Genomic DNA, 21,826 nt, shown 5'->3' on the forward strand with positions numbered 1-21,826 from the left:
GTCCCTTTTAAATCTTTCCTCTCCAATGGTGGGAGCGTCTAAGACTAGAGCCGCACTCCAGTCATTGCTGCTCTCCAGTGTTCGCTCGGTGGGAGGCGTGGGGAATTGCATTCATCTGCAGCTGCACTAGTGCGAAGTGAGGAACTGTTGCAGGTTTGCTCTTGCTGCAGTGTGGCTCCAGGAGAATATCTATGCACCATCAGGCTACAGGCCATGGCACTCGGGGACTTGGGCTGTAAGTTTTACTACTTTGATTTTTGTTTGTAACTGTGTTTTTCTGCTTTCATAATTGTGTTGTGTGTGACTGTTGGTACTGTGTTTTGTATCTTGGCCCTGCAGGAACACGGTTTCGTTTGGCTCCATTCATGTGTATGGTTGAACGACAAATGAACTTGAACTAGAATGGCACTGACTGAATCAGACCAATCAGTGACATGAAAGTCTGCATTGAGGTCTGATTACGGAGCACAGTGGCATGAATTGTTGCTGCTTCATCACTTCTTGTGTTCCTGCCCTAGGAGATGAATATGGGTCAACGATGCTCAGATACCAGGGGTATTGTATTTGAAGATGTCCGTGTGCCCTTGGAGAACGTTCTCATTGGAGAAGGAGCTGGCTTTAAAATTGCCATGGGAGCTTTTGATAAAACCAGACCACCGGTGAGTGACTTAGTTACAGGCTTTCATTTCCAGTCCAACACTGCAGGTGTGAACGCAAACACGAGGAAATCTGCAGATGCTGGAATTTCAAGCAACACACATAAAAGTTGCTGGTGAACGCAGCAGGCCAGGCAGCGTCTATTGGAAGAGGTACAGTCGACGTTTCAGGCAGAGACCCTACGTCAGTCCCGAAACGTCGACTGTACCTCTTCCAATAGACGCTGCCTGGCCTGCTGTGTTCACCAGCAACTTTTATATGTGCTACAGGTATGAGGATGAGTTTCATTTGTCACATATATGTCAAGGCATGTTGTGAATTGCGTCTTTGTTAACAAGCAGCACAATCTGAGGAAGCGCTGGGGGAAGCCCACGTGTCACCACACTTGTTGCCTGGATTAGAGAGCACGTGTTTCGACAGTAGGTTGATTGAGCTAGGGACAAAGGAACTTACAGACAATAGGTGCAGGAGTAGGCCATTCGGCCCTTCGAGCCAGCACCGCCATTCACTGTGATCATGGCTGATCATCCACAATCAGTATCCAGTTCCTGCCTTATCCCCATAACCTTTGATTCCACTATCTTAAGAGCTCTATCCATCTCTATTTTGAAAGCATCCAGAGACTTGGCCTCCACAGCCTTCTGGGGCAGAGCATTCCATATATCCACCACTCTCTGGATGAAAAAGTTTTTCCTCAACTCCATTCTAAATGGCCTACCCCTTATTCTTAAACTGTGGCCTCTGGTTCTGGACTCACCCATCAGTGGGAACATGCTTCCTGCCTGCAGTGTGTCCAATCTCTTAATAATCTTATATGTTTCAATAAGATCCCCTCTCAGCCTTCTAAATTCCAGACTATACAAGCCCAGTCGCTCCAATCTTTCAACATATGACAGTCCCGCCATCCCGGGAATAAACCTTGTGAACCTACGCTGCATTCCCTCAATAGCAAGAATGTCCTTCTTCAAATTTGGAGACCAAAACTGCACACAGTACTCCAGGTGTGGTCTCACCAGGGCCCTGTACAGCTGCAGAAGGGCCTCTTTGCTCCTATACTCAATTCCCATGCCATTAGCTTTCTTCACAGCCTGCCTGAACTTGAATTAGAATGGCTCTTTGGAGTAAAGGAGGATGAGAGATGATTTGAAAGAGATATACAAGCTAAGAGTCATTAATCAAGTGGATAGCCAGAGACTTTTTCTCGCGATGGAAATGTTAACAGGGAGACATAATTTCAAGGTGGTTGGAGGAAAGTATAGGGGGGATGTCGGAGGTAGGAGTTTTACACAGTGGTAGGTGGAATGTGCTGCCAGGTGGTTTTAAAGTATGTCATGAGCTTTGTGGCCCGTCAGACCGGTGCTTATGCAGGTTTCCGTGGTGTGAAGCGACTGAGAGTACGAGACTCCCCACCACCCTGGATAGGATGCCGGTCTAACATGAGGTTAACCCCCAGCATTTTTGCCGGTACCCTTTCTCGGCTGGGTAGACTGGAGCATTGTGTGGTTAAGTGCATTGCTGAAGGACACACACGCTGCCTCGGCCAAGGCTCGAACCCACGACCTTCATATCGCTAGTCCAACGCCCTAACCACTTGGCAAAGCGCCACAGGGCTGGTGGTAGAGGGGCGTTGAGGCCACTCTTAGGTAGGCATATGGATGACAGAGTAATGGGAGGGAAGGGTTAGATTGATCTTGGAGTAAGCTAAAAGGCCAGCGTATGGTGGACCAGCAGGTCTGTAACGTGCAGAAATGTTCTATGCTGGAAATGTGAAAATATAATTTCACTGGACATGTTCAACAGCTCAGTTCTCCCCTCTCCCATTGGACAGAAGACACAAAAGCTTGAAAGCATGTTCCACCAGGCTTAAAGACAGATCTTATCACTCTGATCAGACTCTTGAATGGTCCCCTAGTACCATAAAATGAACTCTTGACCTCACAATCTACAGCACCTGTTTATGACCTTGCACCTTATTGTCTATCTGCACTGCACTTTCTCTGTAACTGTAACACTTTATTCTGCTTTCTGTTGTTGTTTCATCTCGTTCTACCTTAATGCAGTGTGTAATGATTAGATCTGTATCCCAATTCTAATATCCGGCATCCATCAGCAAAGACATTCCCTCTTCTCATGGCTCCCATCAGGGAGGAGGTACAGGAGCCTGAAGATCCACACTCAGTGATTCCAGAACAGCTTCTTCCCCTCCACCATCACATTTCTGAATGGACAATCAACCATACTTTTTTCATATACTGTCTAGGTAGTCTCCAGCCCCTTGGTATGAACATAGAATTCTCCAACTTCCGGTAATTCCCTCCCCCTCCCTTCCTCTATCCCTATGTCACTCTGCCCCCTCCCCCAGCTGCCTATCACCTCCCTCATGGTTCCACCTCCTTCTACTACCCATTGTGTTTTCCCCTATTCCTTCTTCACCTTTCCTGCCTATCTCCTCCCTGCTTCCCCTCCCCCACCCCTTTATTTTTGCCCTTACTGGTTTTTCACCTGGAACCTACCAGCCTTCTCCTTCCCACCCTCCCCCACCTTCTTTATAGGGCCTCTGCCCCTTCCCTCTTCAGTCCTGACGAAGGCTTCCGGCCCGAAACGTCAACCAATCTTTTCCACGGATGCTACCCGACCTGCTGAGTTCCTCCAGCGTGTTGTGAGTGTTGCTTTGACCCCAGCATCTGCAGATTATTTTGTTTACTTTTTTCTTTTGCTCTCTTTTTGCACAACTTATTTAATTTTATATTTATAGTACTATAATTTATAATAAGTGTGTGTGTGTGTGTGTGTATATATATATATATATATATATATATATATACACACATATATCTACAATTTATTTTTGTTCTTGTTTTATATTTTAAAACAATAACAATACAGAATAAATATAACACATATGTATGTACTGTGTGTATATTGTAATTTGTAGCTTTTATTATGTATTGCAGTGCACTGCTGCCTCAAAACAACAAATTTCATGCCATATGTCAGTGATATTAAACCTGATTCAGATTCAATAAACCAATGCTAATAGTGACATGGCACTCCATTGGCGCTATCCCATGCAATGCAATGCAATGCCAACTCCCCCACCCCACCCCCCAAACTAAGGCGCAGCCAGACACGACTATGTTGTTGGAGAAGAGTTCATGATCACATCTCCCTTGGGCACAGTGAAATTACTTGCTTGTGTGAGAATCACAGAGGAAACAGTATGCTAGGTAATGATAAATACAGTTGTAATGCCCTGGTTCAATATTTTTTACTGTTCTGTAGGGATTTCATTTTGGCAGTTCTGTAAGAGCAGTGTGTTCTGCTTTCAGCCTGTTTGGGTTATTGTTGAAGATAAGGGATGATGCGGAATGTGAGCCATCCAGTTAGGAGGAGGTTTTCTGGGTGAGGCACAGTAAGGTTGGTCTTGGGCTTTTGTTCAGCGGGGGATGAAGAGAGAAGACACTGGGGAGAACCGGTCGTAGCATACGATCCGGTGGGAGACCCGTTTGTTGGAGGTGGATTGTGAGCGACGTTGGGAAGGTGGTGTGGGTGTTCACGCAGACCGAGGGCCCAGTGTGTGAGTGCCAGAGAAGTTCAAGATGACCTCCAACTTGTGCATTTTTGCCTGTTTAATTAGAATGGGCCTATTTTGTTTTTTTTTTACTAGCCACTTAGTTAAGATTCATAAATATAATTCCTTTAGTCGTAAGCAGCGTGCTGTCTGTTATTTCATGGCACTAATTTAAACCATAAGATCTCTTGAAATGAATGCTAATATTGCATTTGCCTTCCTCACCATCAACTCAGTCTGCAGGTTAACCTTAGGATGTCCTGCATAAAGAATCCCAAGTCCTTTTGTATCTCAGATTTTTGGATTTTCTCCACATTTAGAAAATAGTCTACATACTTATTTTTACTACCAAAGTGCATGACCATACATTTTCCAACATTGTATTTCATTTGCCACTCTCCTGCCCATTCTCCTATCTGTCTAGGTACTTCTGCAGCCTTCCTGTTTCCTCAACACTACCTGCCCCTCCACCGGTCTTTGTATCATCTGCAAACTTGGCAACAAAGTCAAGTCATTTGTAACAGGGTAGCGAATTACACAGCATCCACACAGATCAGGGTCTGGGGAGGGAGAGCAGGCTCAATCTCACAGGACTGTGAGCATTTTCACTAGACTTGTGCAGCTAAGGAAACCAGGGTGTTTCACAGTGAAGGACACACAGCATCTGAAGTGTGCAGAGACCGCAGTGCACTCTGAGATAGTGTACACAGAAATACTAATGTGCCAGTGAGTGAGAGAAGGAGGTAAAGTTAAAAGTCAGATAATGTAGCAGCCGCACCGGGAAGGAGAGGTGAGTGGTTCAAGAGTCTGACAGCAGAGTGGGGAGGAGGTGGTAGGGATGCTATTCTTGAGTTTGGTTATCTGGGCTCTTGAACTCCTGTATCTTCAAGAAGGTAGAGGATGAAGAAAATGGCCTGGGTGGCAGGCAATCCTGACGATACACTTCAACGTGTTCCAATCTGAGTCCATCCCTGACAGTAGATACGTTTGAACGTGTTCCAATCAGATTCCATCCCTGACAGTAGATACGTTTGAACGTGTTCCAATCCGATTCCATCCGACAGTAGATACGTTTGAACGTGTTCCAATCAGATTCCATCCCTGACAGTAGATACATTTGAACGTGTTCCAATCAGATTCCATCCCTGACAATAGATACATTTGAACGTGTTCCAATCGGAGTTCATCCCGGACGGTAGATACGTTTGAACGTGTTCCAATCGGATTCCATCCCTGACAGTAGATACGTTTGAACGTGTTCCAATCAGATTCCATCACGGACAGTAGATACGTTTGAACGTGTTCCAATGGGAGTTCATGCCCGACGGTAGATATGTTTGAACGTGTTCTATTCGGATTGCAGGTTGCTGCAGGAGCTGTGGGCTTAGGTCAGAGAGCCGTGGATGAAGCGACCAAATACGCATTGGAAAGAAGAACGTTTGGGAAGTTGCTGGTAGAGGTAAGCGCACAAATAACATTGCTGGCTTCGGAGTCACACTTCCACCCTGCTATGTGACTGTCACTACCTGTGACATTTGCAGTTTTCCATTCTTCTGGAATCATGTCAGATCCAGTGATTCTTGGAAGATCAGTACTGATGCCTCCACAATCTCTTCAGCTACATCTTTCAGAACCCTGTGTTGTAGTCCAATGGGTCCAGTTGACGTATCTACCTCCAGACCTTTCAACTTCCCAAGCACCTTCTCTTTGGTAATAGCAACTGCACTCACTTTTGCCCCCTGCTGCTCTTGATTTACTGGCATACCATTGGTGTCTTCCACAGTGAAAACTGATACATAAAACTTACACATTTCGTCTGTCGTTCCTTTGTCTCCCATTACTGCCTCTCTGACATTGTTTTGAGCATCAGATAGTCTCTGTTCAAATGCAGCACCAGAGAATTTTCTAGAGCTTTCCAGAATGTTACAAAGAGCTAACCACTGGGGGACGCACATAAAGACTGTGAATACATACTGTGACCACTAGGGGACACACTGTACAACTGCATTTACAGACTGTGACCACTGGAGCAGGGGTCCCCAACCTTTTTTGCACTGCGGACCGGATTATTATTGACAATATTCTTGCAGACCAGCCAGCCGGGGTGGGGGGGGGGTGGTGTTGAAGTAGGGTTAAACTCACCTCAACATGTCTTTTACAGTTAGGGTTGCCAACTTTCTCATTCCCAAATAAGGGACAAAAGTAGCAGTCAAATCCCAGGCACTTTACCCCAGAAAGACTACCATGACCATGAAGCCTTGCGCAGGCACCCGTGTGCGCATGCGCGTACATGTCGATTTTTTTTTTTCCCCACAAATCGGCTTTGCTTTCATCTTCCTGACTATACTGTACATACATTATTTCTACTTTATATAGGCTGTGTATTTATTATATCACTCCTGCTTTTACTATATGTTAGTGTTATTTTAGGTTTTATGTGTTATTTGGTATGATTTGGTCGGTTATTTTTTGGGTCTGAGAACGCTCAAAAATTTTTCCCATATAAATTAATGGTAATTGCTTCTTCGCTTTACACCATTTCAGCACGAAAGGTTTCATAGGAACACTACCTTAAGTGGGGGAAATACGGGACAAGAGCAGTCCCATATGGGACAAACCAATTTAGCACAATATACGGGATGTCCCGGCAAATACGGGACAGTTGGCAACCTTATGTTCAAGTTCAACAGTGCGTGACAGGGAATGAGGAAAGGTGCAGCTGACTCATATCGTTTCCTCGTGGCCCGGTGGTTGGGGACCGCTGCACAAGAGAACACACTGAACAACTGCATGTACATACTGTGACCACTAGGGGGGACGCTGAACAACTGCATTTACATACTGTGACCACTAGGGGACACACTGAACAACTGCATATACAGACTGTGACCACTAGGGCAGCGGTCCCCAACCACCGGGCCGCGGACTGGTACCTCGCCACAAAGCTTGTGTTACCGGGCCGCGAGGAAACGATATGATTTGGCGATAGGAGTCAGCTGCACCTTTCCTCATTCCCTATCATGCCCACTGTTGAGCTTGAACGCACGCGAGGTCATTATGCACGCGTCATTCATGTCAGCGCGGGAAGGAGATCAACTCCTCAAGCTTACAAATGACGGCGGGCTGAAAAGTATGTTTGACGTAACATCTCTGCCGGCATTCGGGATCAAAGTCAAGGCTAAATATCCTGAGATAGCCACGAAAGCACTGAAAACTTTGCTTCCATTTCCAACATATCTCTGCAATGAATGCAACGAAAACTAAACTGCGGAATAGACTGGACATAAGGAACCCCCTTCAAGTATCGCTGTCTCCCGTCACCCCTCGATAGGACCGTCTTGTTGCAGGGAAACAAGCCCAGGGCTCCCACTGATTCAGTGATATTGGTGTGTTGCTATGATTTTATATGTTCTTATGGGGAAAATATGTGCTGTGCGTTTAATATCCAAACGTTACTTAAAATGTTATGATGCTATTGACTTATAAGTGACTTATATAACCATATAACAATTACAGCAGGGAAACAGGCCATCTCGGCCCTTCTAATCCGTGCCGAACGCTACCCTCACCTAGTCCCACCGACCTGCACTCAGCCCATAACCCTCCATTCCTTTCCTGTCCATATACCTATCCAATTTTTCTTTAAATGATAATATCGAACCTGCCTCTACCACTTCTACTGGAAGTTTGTTCAACACTTCAAGCTCCCCTGTCCTTCCTTGATAATTGACTTATCACTATATTCATGCGGGGAAGATATGCGCAGTGTGTTTATTATTAAATTCATTAGATAAACCCTTTTAGAAACTAAAGTGAGTGTATTAGCCACTTATCACCTATATTCCGGTCGTGATTAACCCCCCCCCCGAACAGAATCGCCAAAAACGATTTGTATAAAAAAATCGGCACGTACACGCATGCGCAAGTCACGCATGCGCACTGGTGCCCGCGCAAGGCTTCATGGTCATTGTCTTTCTCGGCGTAAACACAACGTATTTGATTGCTACTCGTCCGTTGGCAACCCCCCTCCCCTGGGGTCGGCCGGTCCGCAAGAATATTGTCAATAATTAACTGGTCCGCAGTGCAAAAAAGGTTGGGAACCCCTGCACCAGGGGAAACCCTGAACAAGTGTTCAGTGCATATTTCCAACTGCATTTGCATACTGTGACCACGACGTAACATACTAAACAGTTGCACACAAAATAGTCATAGTCATACTTTATTGATCCCGGGGGAAACTGGTTTTTGTTACAGTTGCACCATAAATAATAAATAGTAATAAAACCATAAATAGTTAAATACTAATATGTAAATTATGCCAGGAGATTAGTCCAGGACCAGCCTATTGGCTCAGGGTGTCTGACCCTCCAAGGGAGGAGTTGTAAAGTTTGATAGCCACAGGCAGGAATGACTTCCTATGACGCTCTGTGTTGCATCTCGGTGGAATGAGTCTCTGGCTGAATGTACTCCTGTGCCCACCCAGTACATTATGTAGTGGATGGGAAACATTGACCAAGATGGCATGCAACTTGGACAGCATCCTCTTTTCAGACACCACCGTGAGAGAGTCCAGTTCCATCCCCACAACATCACTGGCCTTACTGCTGGAGAACTCCTGCCAAATGGTCTCAGCCCAAAAACATAGACTGCATTTTTTTCTCTATAGATGCTGCCTGGCCTGGTGAGTTTCTCCAGCATTTTGTGTGTGTTGCTTGGATTTCCAGCATCTGCAGATTTTCTCTTGTTTCTAAACAGTTGCATGTATACAAGTAGTTACAAAAAATACAAGCAGGTAATTATTTTTTCCCTGCAAAGAAAATAACAAACAGTCTAATTTAACATGTGACAGGGTGGGGGGGGGGATTGGAAACTGGGGCTGCGCAATTGAACATTGATGACCCGAGCAAGGCAAGGGGAAAAACAGTGACTGGGGCAGAGTGCAGAATTCAGCATTCTCAGACTTGGACATGTGAAAGGGAGATTTTCAATAGACAATGGACATTAGGTGCAGGAGTAGGCCATTCGGCCCTTCGAGCCAGCACTGCCATTCGCTGTGATCATGGCTGATCATCCACAATCAGTACCCCGTCCCTGCCTTCTCCCCAAATCCCTTGACTCCGTTATCATTAAGAGCTCTATCTAACTCTTTCTTGAAAGCATCCAGAGAATTGGCCTCCACTGCCTTCTGAGGCAGAGCATTCCACAGATCCCCAACTCTGGGTGAAAAAGTTTTTCCTCAATTCCGTTCTAAATGGCCTACCCCTTATTCTTAAACTGTGGCCTCTGGTTCTGGACTCCCCCAACATCAGGAACATGTTTCCTGCCTCTAGCGTGTCCAATCCCTTAATAATCTTGTGTTTCAATCAGATCCCCTCTCATCCTTCTAAATTCCAGTGTATACAAGCCCAGTCACTCCAATCTTTCAACATATGACAGTCCCACCATCCCGGGAATTAACCGCTTGAACCTCTGCTGCACTCCCTCAATAGCAAGAATGTCCTTCCTCAAATTTGGAGACCAAAACTGTACACAATATTCCAGGTGTTGTCTCACCAGGGCCCTGTACAACTGCAGAAGGACCTCTTTGCTCCTATACTCAACTCCCCTTGTTATGAAGGCCAACATGCCATTAGCTTTCTTCACTGCCTGCTGTACCTACGTGCTTATTTTCAGTGACTGATGAACAAGGACACTAAGAACTTATTGTACTTCCCCTTTTCCTAACTTGAAACCATTCAAATAGTAATCTGCCTTCCTGTTCTTGCCACCAAAGTGGGTAACCTCACATTTATCCACATTAAACTGCATCTGCCCACTCACCCAACCTGTCCAAGTCACCCTGCATTCTCATAACATCCTCCGCACATTTCACACTGTCACTCAGCTTTGTGTCATCTGCAAATTTGCTAATGTTACTTTTAATCCCTTCATCTAATCATTAAGGTATATTGTAAATAGCTGCGGTCCCAACACCGAGCCTTGCGGTACCCCACTAGTCACTGCCTGCCATTCTGAAAGAGACCGTTAATGGCTACTCTTTGTTTCCTGTCTGCCAACCATTTTCTATCCACATCAGTACCCTACCCCAATACCATGTACTCTAATTTTGCCCACTAATCTCCCTTGTGGGACCTTATCAAAGGCTTTCTGAAAGTCCAGGTACACTACATCCACTGGCTCTCCCTTGTCCATTTTCATCGTTACATCCTCAAAAAATTCCAGAAGATTAGTCAAGCATGATTTCCTCTTCGTAAATCCATGCTGACTCGGACCAATCCTGTTACTGCTATCCAAATGTGCCGCTATTTCATCCTTTATAATTGACTCCAGCATCTTCCCCACCACTGATGTCAGGCTAACTGGTCTATAATTCCCTGTTTTCTCTCTCCCTCCTTTCTTAAAATGTGGGATAACATTAGCTACCCTCCAGTCCTCAGGAACTGATCCTGAATCTATAGAACATTGGAAAATAATTACCAATGTATCCATGATTTCTAGAGCCACTTCCTTAAGTACCCCGGGGTGCAGACCATCAGGCCCTGGGGATTTATCAGCCTTCAGTCCCATCAGTTTACCCAACACCATTTTCTGCCTAATGTGAATCTCCTACAGTTCCTCCGTTACCCTAGGTCCTCTGGCCACTATTACATCTGGGAGATTGTTTGTGTCTTCCCTGGTGAAGACAGATCCAAAGTACCTGTTCAACTCGTCAGCCATTTTCAACTGGGGTTCAAACAGTGAAAGTAAGGCGGAATGTTCCATAACAAGAGAACTTGCACATTCTCACTGTGACCGTGTGGTTCCCCTCCGCAACCCGGATACTCTAGTTTCCTTACATATCCCAAAGACGTGTGAGTCGGTGGGTTAATTGGTCACTGTGAATTGTCCCCAGTGTGTGGGTGAGGGGTGGAGTCTCGGGGGAGTTGAGAGGAATGTGGAGAGAATGAAAGGGGATAATGTATGTGGTTAATGATCAGCATGGAGTTGATGGGTCGAGGGGCCTGTTTCCGTGCGGTAGACTTTGTGATACTCGGATACGATGTGGTTGGGCTAAATCTGTAGTCTACTAAAAGACAAAGATTGGCTTTATTAGACCCATGTACATCGAAACATACAGTGAAGTGCGTTGTTTGTGTCAACAACCAACACAGTCAGAGGATGTGCTGGGGGCAGCCCGCAAGTGTCACCATGCTTTTGGTGCCAGCACAACATCACAGCGTACCCCCACTCGCTGACTCGAACATGTACATCTTTGGACTGTGAGAGGAAACGTACAAACACAGGGAGAACACAGAGACTCCTTACAGACAGACATTGAACCCTGATCAGAGACTGTAAAGTATTATGCAAACCACTGTTACTGTAACACCTTGCTTTTCGCCCTCTGTCTCCCTCTTCTCCCCCTTCTGCCCCCGCCCCGCTTTGTCCCCCTCTTGCCACTCACCTCCCCTCAGCACCAAGCAGTTTCCTTCCTTTTGGCGGAGATGGCGATGAAAGTGGAACTAGCTCGCCTTGCTTACCAGCGGGCTGCCTGGGAGGTCGACCAGGGCAGAAGGAACACCTACTACGCCTCCATTGCCAAGGCCTTCGCTGGCGACATTGCGAATCAGGTGGCCAGTGACGCTGTCCAGGTCTTTGGCGGCAACGGTTTCAACAGTGATTATCCAGTGGAGAAGCTGATGCGTGATGCCAAGATCTATCAGGTCAGTGGGACGACTCCACACTGGGACAGTTTGTCTGCCAGGGTCCAACACCGATCAGCGGCATGTCCAAGCTCACGTTCTGTTTCTCGCTTAGTGTAACTGGTGCAGAGGAACTGAACTCAAATCAAATCACGTTTAACTATCGTTCACATCACACATTGATACAGCTGACCAGGACAACGTTCGTGTGAGGCCAAGGTGCAAAATATTCAACATAGCAAGCAAACGTTCAAAAATAGCCAGTAACTTGTGTCACCAACTCGTAACGTAAGTTCAATTCCTGCACTTGCAAGTCCCGTGCAGCATTCCCTAAAGGTTAAATCGCAGGTTGAATCAGTGGTAAGGAAGGCAAATGCAATGTTAGCGTTCATTTGGAGAGGACTAAAATGTAAAAGCAAGGATGTAATACTTTATAAGGCACTGATAAGACCACACATGGAGCATTGTGAGCAGTTCTGGGCCTCTTCTCTAAGCATTGGAGAGGGATAGGAACAGACAAGTTAGGGAAATGTTTAATTGGAGTAAGGGGAAATATGAGGCTATCAGGCAGGAACTTGGAAACATAAATTGGAAACAGATGGAAGAAATGCTGCAAGTGTTCAGGGGATATTTGTGTGGGGGTCTGCGTAGATATATTCCAGTGAAACAGGAAAGGATGGTAGGGTAAAGGAACTGTGGTGTACAAAGGCTGTTGTAAATCTAGTCAAGAAGAAAAGAAGAGCTTTTGAAAGTTTCAAAAAAAAAAACTAGGTAATGATAGAGATCTAGAAGATAAGGCTAGCAGGAAGGAGCTTAAGAATGAAAGTAGGAGAGCCAGAAGGGGCCATGAGAAGGCCTTGGCAGACAGGATTGAGGAAAACCCCAAAGCATTCTACAAGTATGTGAAAAGCAAGAGGATAAGATGTGAGAGAATAGGACCAATCAAGTCTGACAGTGGAAAAGTGTGTATGGAACCGGAGGAGATGGCACAGGTACTTAATGAATACTTTGCTTTAGTATTCACTATGGAAAAGTATCTTGGCGATTGTTGGGATGACTTGCAGTGGACTGAAAAGCTTGAGCATGTAGATAGTAAGAGGATGTGCTGGAGTTTTTGGAAAACATCAAGTTGGATAGGTCACTGGGACCGGAGGGTATGTACCCCAGGCTACTGTGGGAGGCGAGGGAGCAGATTGCTGAGCCTCTGACATCTTTGCATCGTCAGTGAGAATGGGAGAGGTTCTGGAGGACTGGCTTGCCCACAGAAGGCAAAGAGTGGTTGTAGACAGGTCATATTCTGCATGGAGGCTGATGACCAGTGGTGTGCCTCAGGGATCTGTTCTGGGACCCTTACTCTTCGTGATTTTTATAAGTGACCTGGATGAGGAAGTGGAGGGATGGGTTAGTAAGTTTGCTGATGACACAAAGGTTGGTGGTGTTGTGGATAGTGTGGAGGGCTGTCAGAGGTTACAGTGGGACATTGATAGGATGCAAAACTGGGCTGAGAAGTGGCAGATGGATTTCAACCCAGATAACTGTGAGGTGGTTCATTTTGGTAGGTCAAATATGATGGCAGAATATAGCATTAATGGCAAGACTAAAGAATATAGCATTATTGGCAAGGATCAGAGGGATCTTGGGGTCTGAGTCCATTAGACACTCAAAGCTGCTGGACAGGTTGACTCTGTGGTTAAGAAGGCATACGGTATCTTGGCCTTCATTGATCATGGGATTGAGTTTAATGTTGCAGCTATATAGGACCCTGGTGAGACCCCACTTGGACTACTATGCTCAGTTCTGGTCGCTTCACTACAGGAAGGACCTGGAAACCATAGAAAGGGTGCAGAGGAGATTTACAAAGATGTTGGCTCGATTGGAGAGCATGCCTTATGAGAATAGGTTGAGTGAACTTGGCCTTTTCTCTGGAGGATGAAAGGTGACCTGACAGAGGTGTACAAGATAGGGAGGCATTGATCATGTGGATAGTCAGAGGCTTTTTCCCAGAGCTGAAATGGCTAGCACATGAGGGCATAGTTTTAAGCTGCTTGGGAGTAGGTACAGAGGAGATGTCGGGGGCAAGTTTTTTTACGCAGTGAGTGCGTGGAATGAGCTTTTGGAGGTGGAAACGATAGGCTCTTTTAAGAGACTCCTGGACAGGTATATGGAGCTTAGAAAAATAGAGGACTATGGGTAAGCCTAGGTTGTTCTAAGGTAAGGACACGTTTGGCATAGCTTTGTGGGCTGAAGGGCCTGTATTGTGCTGTAGGTTTTCTATGTTCCTATGAAAATATATGCTGGCATTGGAGAGGGTCCAGAGGAGGTTCACAAGAGTGATCCTAGGAATGATGGGGTTAATGCATATGAGAAGCATTTGATGTCTCTGAGCCTGTACTCACTGGAGTTTAGAAGAAAGAAGGGAGTATCTCATTGAAACCTATCAAATATTGAATGATCTAGATAGAGTGCATGTGGAGAGGATGTTTCCTATGGTGGGTGAGTGTAGGACCAGAGTGCACAGACTCTGAATAGAGAGGCTTCACTTTAGAACAGAAATGAGGATCTTCTTTAGCCAGAGGATGGTGAATGTGTGGAATTCATTGCTACAGACAGCTGTGGAGGCCAAGTCATTGAGTATATTTTAACCGGAAGTTGATGGGTTCTAAATTTGTCAGGGTGTTAAAAGTTACATGGAGAGGGCAGGAGAATGGGGTTGACAGGGATAATAAATCAACCATGATGGAATGGCTGAGCAGACTCAATTGACCGAATGGCCTACTTCTGTTCCCATGTCGTATGGTCTTACGGACAGGCAACATTGATGGAGAATGACCAAGACTCTTCAAGCTGAGCTCCTGCATTTTGTGTTTGTTCTCTGGATTTCCAGCATCTGCAGAATCTCTTGTAATCATAAAAAATTATTTTAAGTTACAATATGAAATATTTATGAAAAATGAGTGTAAAAATTAGTGAGGTGGTGCACATGAGTTAATTGTCTGTTCAGAAATCTAATGATAGAGAGGAAGAAGTTGTTCTTAAAACATTGTGTGTGTCTTCAGAATCCTGTACCACCTCCTTGATAAGAAGAGGGCACGTCCCATGTTGGAGTTTGGGGAAAGTCAGGTTAATTCTCCTGTTTTCGTGACAGTGCTGTGTACACTGGGTACCACATCTCCTGACGTAACAGTGGTAGAGAGTGTTTGAAGTGTGTGCAGTCACCTTTATTGATCTTTCTATAGCATCTCTACTTTCTTCGACATTTGTGTAGATTTGGCGTGTTTCCAAGATCTTTGACAAACCTCCTTGGATGAACAGTGGTTGCATCATGGCCTGCTATGGAAACCCCAATATCCAGGAATGTAAAAGTCGACAAAAAGTAGATATAGTTCATCACAGACAAAGCCATTACCAGCATTGAGCACAGGAAAGCAGCATCTGTCATCAAGGACCCCCACCACCCCACCATCCACCATCGGGCAGGTCCTACACCACCTACAGGATCTTGATTCCTACACTACCAGATTCAGGGACAGTCGTTACCCTGCAACCATCAGACTCCTGAACCATCAGAGATAACTTCACTCAAGTTCAAATTCAGTTTACTGTCATTTCAACCGTACACATGTATACCACCGAACGAAACAACATCCAGTGGACCAAGGTGCACAACACAGTACATATAACTCACACATAACATAAAGTAATAATTCCACAAATAAATTCAGAAATAATGAAGTGTGCATATGACACAAGTTCAGGTGAACTGTATAAGGCTACTGGCATGACTTGATGACCTGAGTTATAGAGAAAAATTGAATAGGTTAGGATTTTAATTCCCTAGAACATAAAAGATTGAGAGGAGATTTGATACAGGGAAACAAAATTATGAGGGTTATCTATAGGGTAAATGCAAGCAGGTTTTTTCCCACTGAGGATTGGTGAGAATAGAACTAGAGATCTTGGGTTAAGGGTGAAAGGTGAAATGTTTAAGGGGAACATGAGAGTGTGGAACGAGTTGCCAGTGGAAATGCAGGATGTGGGTTTGATTTGAACATGTCAGAGAAGTTTGGATAGGCGCATATATTGGGGGGGGGGGTATCCAGGTGCTGGTCCATGGGTCTAGGCGGAAGAGCGGTTTGGCACAAACTAAATGAATGGTTGGTCTCAGGCCCAGTTGTGAGAGGAGGAGGGTTGGGCACAGGGCGAACAACTCCATCCTGTTTCCTGCAGAACCACCAATGGAAGCTCTGGCAAGTTGGCTTCCATGGCCTATGCCCCAGCATGGACTAGATGGGCAGAAGGACCTGTTTCTTGACTCTGGTGCTCTATATCTATATGCATTCTCTGTGTCTATCAGATACAATGTGTTTGGACACTGAAGACTGTGCAATAAGTAAAATATCCTTTCAACCAACAGAAGGAAAGTACACTCGCCACAAAACGCCTGGGGCTCAGTTGTTTCATACTGGCTAGTTGTGTGATGAATCACCATTCAGCAGACACCGTCTCAGTGTTTCGGTGACAGGTCACTGTGGGAAACGCATCAGTGATTGATCTTGAAGGCTTTCATCACAGGAGACAAACAGGCAGGAACGTCATGAGCACTGACAGAGAATGAGAAATCTCTCAGACACGCTACTGTGGCATTTGAGAAGTTTAGAGTTCAAATAAGTTCATTATCAAGCTATGTATATCTTGGCATATACAACCCCGGATTTTTTTTTTTCCTGCAGATACTCGGGGGGTAAAAAAGTTAGAATCAGGTCTATTATTATATATGTCATGAAATGTTTTGCAACAGCAGTACATTACAATACATAATAAAAATTACAATGGTACATTAGCACATACACACAAACACGTGCATGTAGATACACGTATGCCTAAGACTTTTGCACAATTCATTCGTTAGGTGCCGTGTTGTGATACAGGCGATCATGGTCTTTTCATGACTATTATTCTTGGCAAAATTTTCCAAGAAAGTGGTTTGCCATTGCTGCCTTCAGGGCAGCATCATCACATGATGGGTGAGCCCAGCCATTATCAATACCCTTCAGAGACTGTCTGCCAAGGACATGCCACCTTCTCATTGTTCTCATTAGCAAGGAGATAGAGAAGCCTTAAGGCACACAGTCAGCTTCTGCTCCTCTGCCATCCAATTGCTAAATGGGCATTGAGCCCATGAATTCTACCTCACTTTTTTATATATATTATTTCTGTTTTGTACTGTTTTATTCTAACTATTTAATATACATATACTTTAATTGATTTCTTTTTTTCTAAATTATTGTACTGCTGCTAAGTTAACAAATTTCACAACACATTTCAGTGATAATAAATCTGATTCTGATTTCATCTGGCCTCTCTGGGAACGTTTTCCTTTCTGTAGTTCACCGAAGAACAGTCTGATATCAGTGGTCGCATAACCAGGACTTGTGATGTGCACCGGCTGCTTGTACAACCATCCACCACCTGCCCCTGTGGCTTCACATGACCCTGATCGGGGGGCTGAGCAGGTGCTACACCTTGCCCCAGGGTGACCTGCAGGCTAACGAAAGGAAAGGGCGTCTTACACCTCCTTTGGCAGAGACATATCTCCACCCCTATAGTCCTGTAGTAATTTTATGTATTGTATTGTACTGTACTGCTGCCACAAAAAAAACATTGGTTGCTTGTCAGTCTTTGTAGTTTTTATTGATTCAGTTGTATTTCTGTTCTGTAAATGCCCACAAAGAAATGAATATTGGGTGATATATGGTGACATATATTACTGTGCAAAAGTTTTAAGCACGTACAGTATAGCACAGTACTGTATTTGTCAGCATGGAACGGAGAGCGAGTTTGTAAATCCGTCAGGAACAAAGGATGTGGGGAATGGCAAAGTTGGAGCGTTGTGGGAGGAGCGTAGAATAGGTGACAGAGAAGGAGTGCGAGGAGTTGGGGGTGACAAGGGTGCAGACACACCCAGCCTTGAGACAGCAGGCAAGTCACTTGATTCCAAACAATTAGTCTATTGATCACTACAGAATGTCTCTCTGGTGCTTCCCACTCCTTCCCCTCTCCCTTCCCCTTTTCCCAACCATGATTCCCCTCTCCCTGCCCCCTTCCCACCCTCAGTCCACAATAGAGACCCGTATCAGAATCAGGTTTATCATCACTCACGTATGTCATGAAATTTGTTTTTTTTTTGAGGTAGCAGTACAATGCAGTATATAAAATTACTACAGTGCTGTGCAAAAGTCTTAAGTGCTCATATATAGTGTGAATTTCGCATAGCATTGTTCGTGTGTGTGTATAACTGACCACCAGTTCCCCTCAGCTACCACCCTCCACCATCTGGCAGAACTGGTCATCACCTTTGTCAGTTTCTCCTTGGGTTCTTTCCACTTTCTCCAAACTCAAGGGGTAGCCATGGGCACAAAAGAACATAAGAAATAGGAACAGGAGTCGGCCATCCGGCCCATCGAGCCTGCCCCGCCATTCAATAAGATCATGGCTGATCTGTCCGTAAACTCAGCTCCATCTACCTGCCTTTTCCCCAGAACCCTTAATTCCCTTACTATGTAAAAACCTATCTAACTGTATCTTAAATATATTTAGTGAAGAAGCCTCAACTGCTTCCCTGGGCAGAGAATTCCACAGATTCACCACTCTCTGGGAAAAACAGTTTCTCCTCATCTCCATCCTAAATCTTCTCCCCTGAATCTTGAGGCAATGTCCCCTAGTTCTAGTCTCACCTACCAATGGAAACAACTTTCCTACTATCTTAGAAACATAGAAACTTAAAAAATAGGTGCAGGAGTAGGCCATTCAGCCCTTCGAGCCTGCACCGCCATTTATTATGATCATGGCTGATCATCCAACTCAGAACCCCGCCCCAGCCTTCCCTCCATACCCCCTGATCCCCATAGCCACAAGGGCCATATATAATTCCCTCTTAAATATAGCCAATGAACTGGCCTCAACTGTTTCCTGTAGTAGAGAATTCCACAGATTCACCACTCTCTGTGTGAAGAAGTTTTTCCTAATCTCGGTCCTAAAAGGCATCCCCTTTATCCTCAAACTGTGACCCCTTGTTCTGGACTTCCCCAACATCGGGAACAATCTTCCTGCATCTAGCCTGTCCAATCCCTTTAGGATTTTATACGTTTCAATCAGATCCCCCCTCAATCTTCTAAATTCCAATGAGTACAAGCCCAGTTCATCTAGTCTTTCTTCATATGAAAGTGCTGCTATCCCAGGAATCATTCTGGTGAACCTTCTCTGTACTCCCTCTATGGCAAGGATGTCTTTCCTCAGATTAGGGGACCAAAACTGCACACAATACTCCAGGTGTGGTCTCACCAAGGCCTTGTACAACTGCAGTAGTACCTCCCTGCTCCTGTACTCGAATCCTCTCGCTATAAATGCCAGCATACCATTCGCCTTTTTCACTGCCTGCTGTACCTGCATTCCCACTTTCAATGACTGGTGTATAATTACACCCAGGTCTCATTGCACCTCCCCTTTTCCGAATCGGCCACCATTCAGATAATAATCTGTTTTCCTATTTTTGCCACCAAAGTGGATAACGTCACATTTATCCACATTAAATTGCATCTGCCATGAATTTGCCCACTCACCCAACCTATCCAAGTCACTCTGCATCCTCTTAGCATCCTCCTCACAGCTAACACTGCCACCCAGCTTCGTGTCATCCGCAAACTTGGAGATGCTGCATTTAATTCCCTCATCCAAGTCATTAATATATATTGTAAACAACTGGGGTCCCAGCACTGAGCCTTGCGGTACCCCACTAGTCACTGCCTGCCATTCTGAAAAGGTCCTGTTTATTCCCACTCTTTACTTCCTGTCTGCTAACCAATTCTCCATCCACATCAATACCTTACCCCCAATACCGTGTGCTTTAAGTTTGCACACTAATCTCCTGTGTGGGACCTTGTCAAAAGCCTTCTGAAAATCCAAATATACCACATCCACTGGTTCTCCCCTATCCACTCTACTAGTTACATTCTCAAAAAATTCTATGAGATTCGTCGGACATGATTTTCCTTTCACAAATCCATGCTGACTTTGTCCGATGATTTCACCGCTTTCCAAATGTGCTGTTATCACATCTTTGATAACTGACTCCAGCAGTTTCCCCACCACCAACATTAGGCTAACCGGTCTATAATTCCCCGGTTTCTCTCTCTCTCCCTCCTTTTTTAAAAAGTGGGGTTACATTAGCCACCCTCCAATCCTCAGGAACTAGTCCAGAATCTAACGAGTTTTGAAAAATTATCACTAATGCATCCACTATTTCTTGGGCTACTTCCTTAAGCACTCTAGGATGCAGACCATCTGGCCCTGGGGATTTATCTGCCTTCAATCCCTTCAATTTACCTAACACCACTTCCCTACTGATATGTATTTCGCTCAGTTCCTCCATCTCACTGGACCCTCTGTCCCCTACTATTTCTGGAAGATTATTTATGTCCTCCTTAGTGAAGACAGAACCAAAGTAATTATTCAATTGGTCTGCCATGTCCTTGCTCCCCATAATCAATTCACTTGTTTCTGTCTGTAGGGGATCTTATCAATCCCTTTCAAAATTTTGTATGTTTCTATAAGATCCCCTCTCATTCTTCTGAATTCCAGAGAGTACAGTCCCAGGCGACTCAATCCCTCCTCATAGGTTAACCCCTTCATCCCTGGAATCAACCTGGTGAACCTCCTCTGCACTGCCTCCAAAGCCAGTATATCCTTCCTCAAGTATGGAGAACAGAACTGCACACAGTTGTGGCCTCACCAGTACCCTGTATACAGTAGTTGCAGCATGATCTAACTGCTCTTGAATTCAATCCCTCTAGCAATTCCATTTGCCGCCTTAATAACCTGTTGTACCTGCAAGCTAACAAGACACCTGCATGAACCACAGCTATGCCTGCCTTTTCAGAACAGTCTGTGAGGCAAGCCTTCCCTGGCAATGCTTCCAGCTCTATTGCGCTAAATTGACAACTGCATTGCTGTTGCTTCATGCATCTATGCTGAGCATGTCAATTTCATTAATTTTGCCTCTAACTTTTACCCTGCCCTTAAATTCACTTGGTCCATTTCTGACACCTCTCTCCCCATTCTTGATCTCTCTGTCTCCATCTCTGGAGACAAACTGTCAGCCAACATCTTTTATAAACCTACTGATTCCCATGGTTATCTGAACTATATCTCTTCCCACCCTATCTCCTGTAAAAATACTATTCCTTTTTCTCAGATCCTTCATCTCAACCACATCTGTTCCCAGGATAAGGCTTTCCATTTCAGGACATCTGAGATGTCATCCTTTTTCAAAGATCAGGGGTTTTCCTTCCTCCACCATTGATGCTGCCCTCACCCGCATATCTAACACTTCCTGAACATCTGTGCTCACTTCATCTTACAGCTTCTCCTTTCCTCACTTGCCATCCTATGAGCTCCACATCCAAATCATTCTCCACAACTTACACCTTCAACGTGATTCTACCACCAAACACGTCCTTGCCTCCCCCAATGCTCTGCTCCCTCAATGATTTCCTTGTTCGTTCACCCCTCCCCACTAATCTAATCTTCCTGGTACACTTCCTTTCAAGTGACAGAAATGCTATGCCTGCCCATTCACCACCTCCCTCACCTCTACTGAGGGCTCCAGAAAGTCCTTCCATGTGATGCACCGTTTCACCTGTGAATCTGCTGGAGTTGTTTCTTGTGTCTGGTGCTCCCAATGTGGCCTCCTCTGCATTGGTGAGATCCAGTATAAATTGAGGGACTTTTTTGTTGAGCACCACCACTTCATTTGCAAAAAGTGTAATCTCCCTGTGGCCCATTCCTGTTCTGATATGTCTGACCATGGCCCCCTTTTTGTTCCATGGTGAGGCCACTCTCAGGAGCGAAGTAGTCACAT

General features: G+C 45.1%; 1 protein-coding gene across 1 annotated transcript in view; it reads left to right on the forward strand.

Moving 5' to 3' along the window:
* Nucleotides 1-21,826, forward strand: part of acadm (acyl-CoA dehydrogenase medium chain) — a 71,863-nt gene that overhangs the window by 45,900 nt on the left and 4,137 nt on the right. The window contains exons 9-11 of the mRNA XM_072273271.1: nucleotides 519-659; nucleotides 5,592-5,687; nucleotides 11,683-11,931. Coding sequence (XP_072129372.1) covers nucleotides 519-659; nucleotides 5,592-5,687; nucleotides 11,683-11,931 — 486 coding nt within the window. The remainder of the gene's footprint in view (nucleotides 1-518; nucleotides 660-5,591; nucleotides 5,688-11,682; nucleotides 11,932-21,826) is intronic.

Source organism: Mobula birostris, chromosome 12 (genome assembly GCF_030028105.1).
Source record: "Mobula birostris isolate sMobBir1 chromosome 12, sMobBir1.hap1, whole genome shotgun sequence".
NCBI lineage: Eukaryota > Metazoa > Chordata > Chondrichthyes > Myliobatiformes > Myliobatidae > Mobula > Mobula birostris.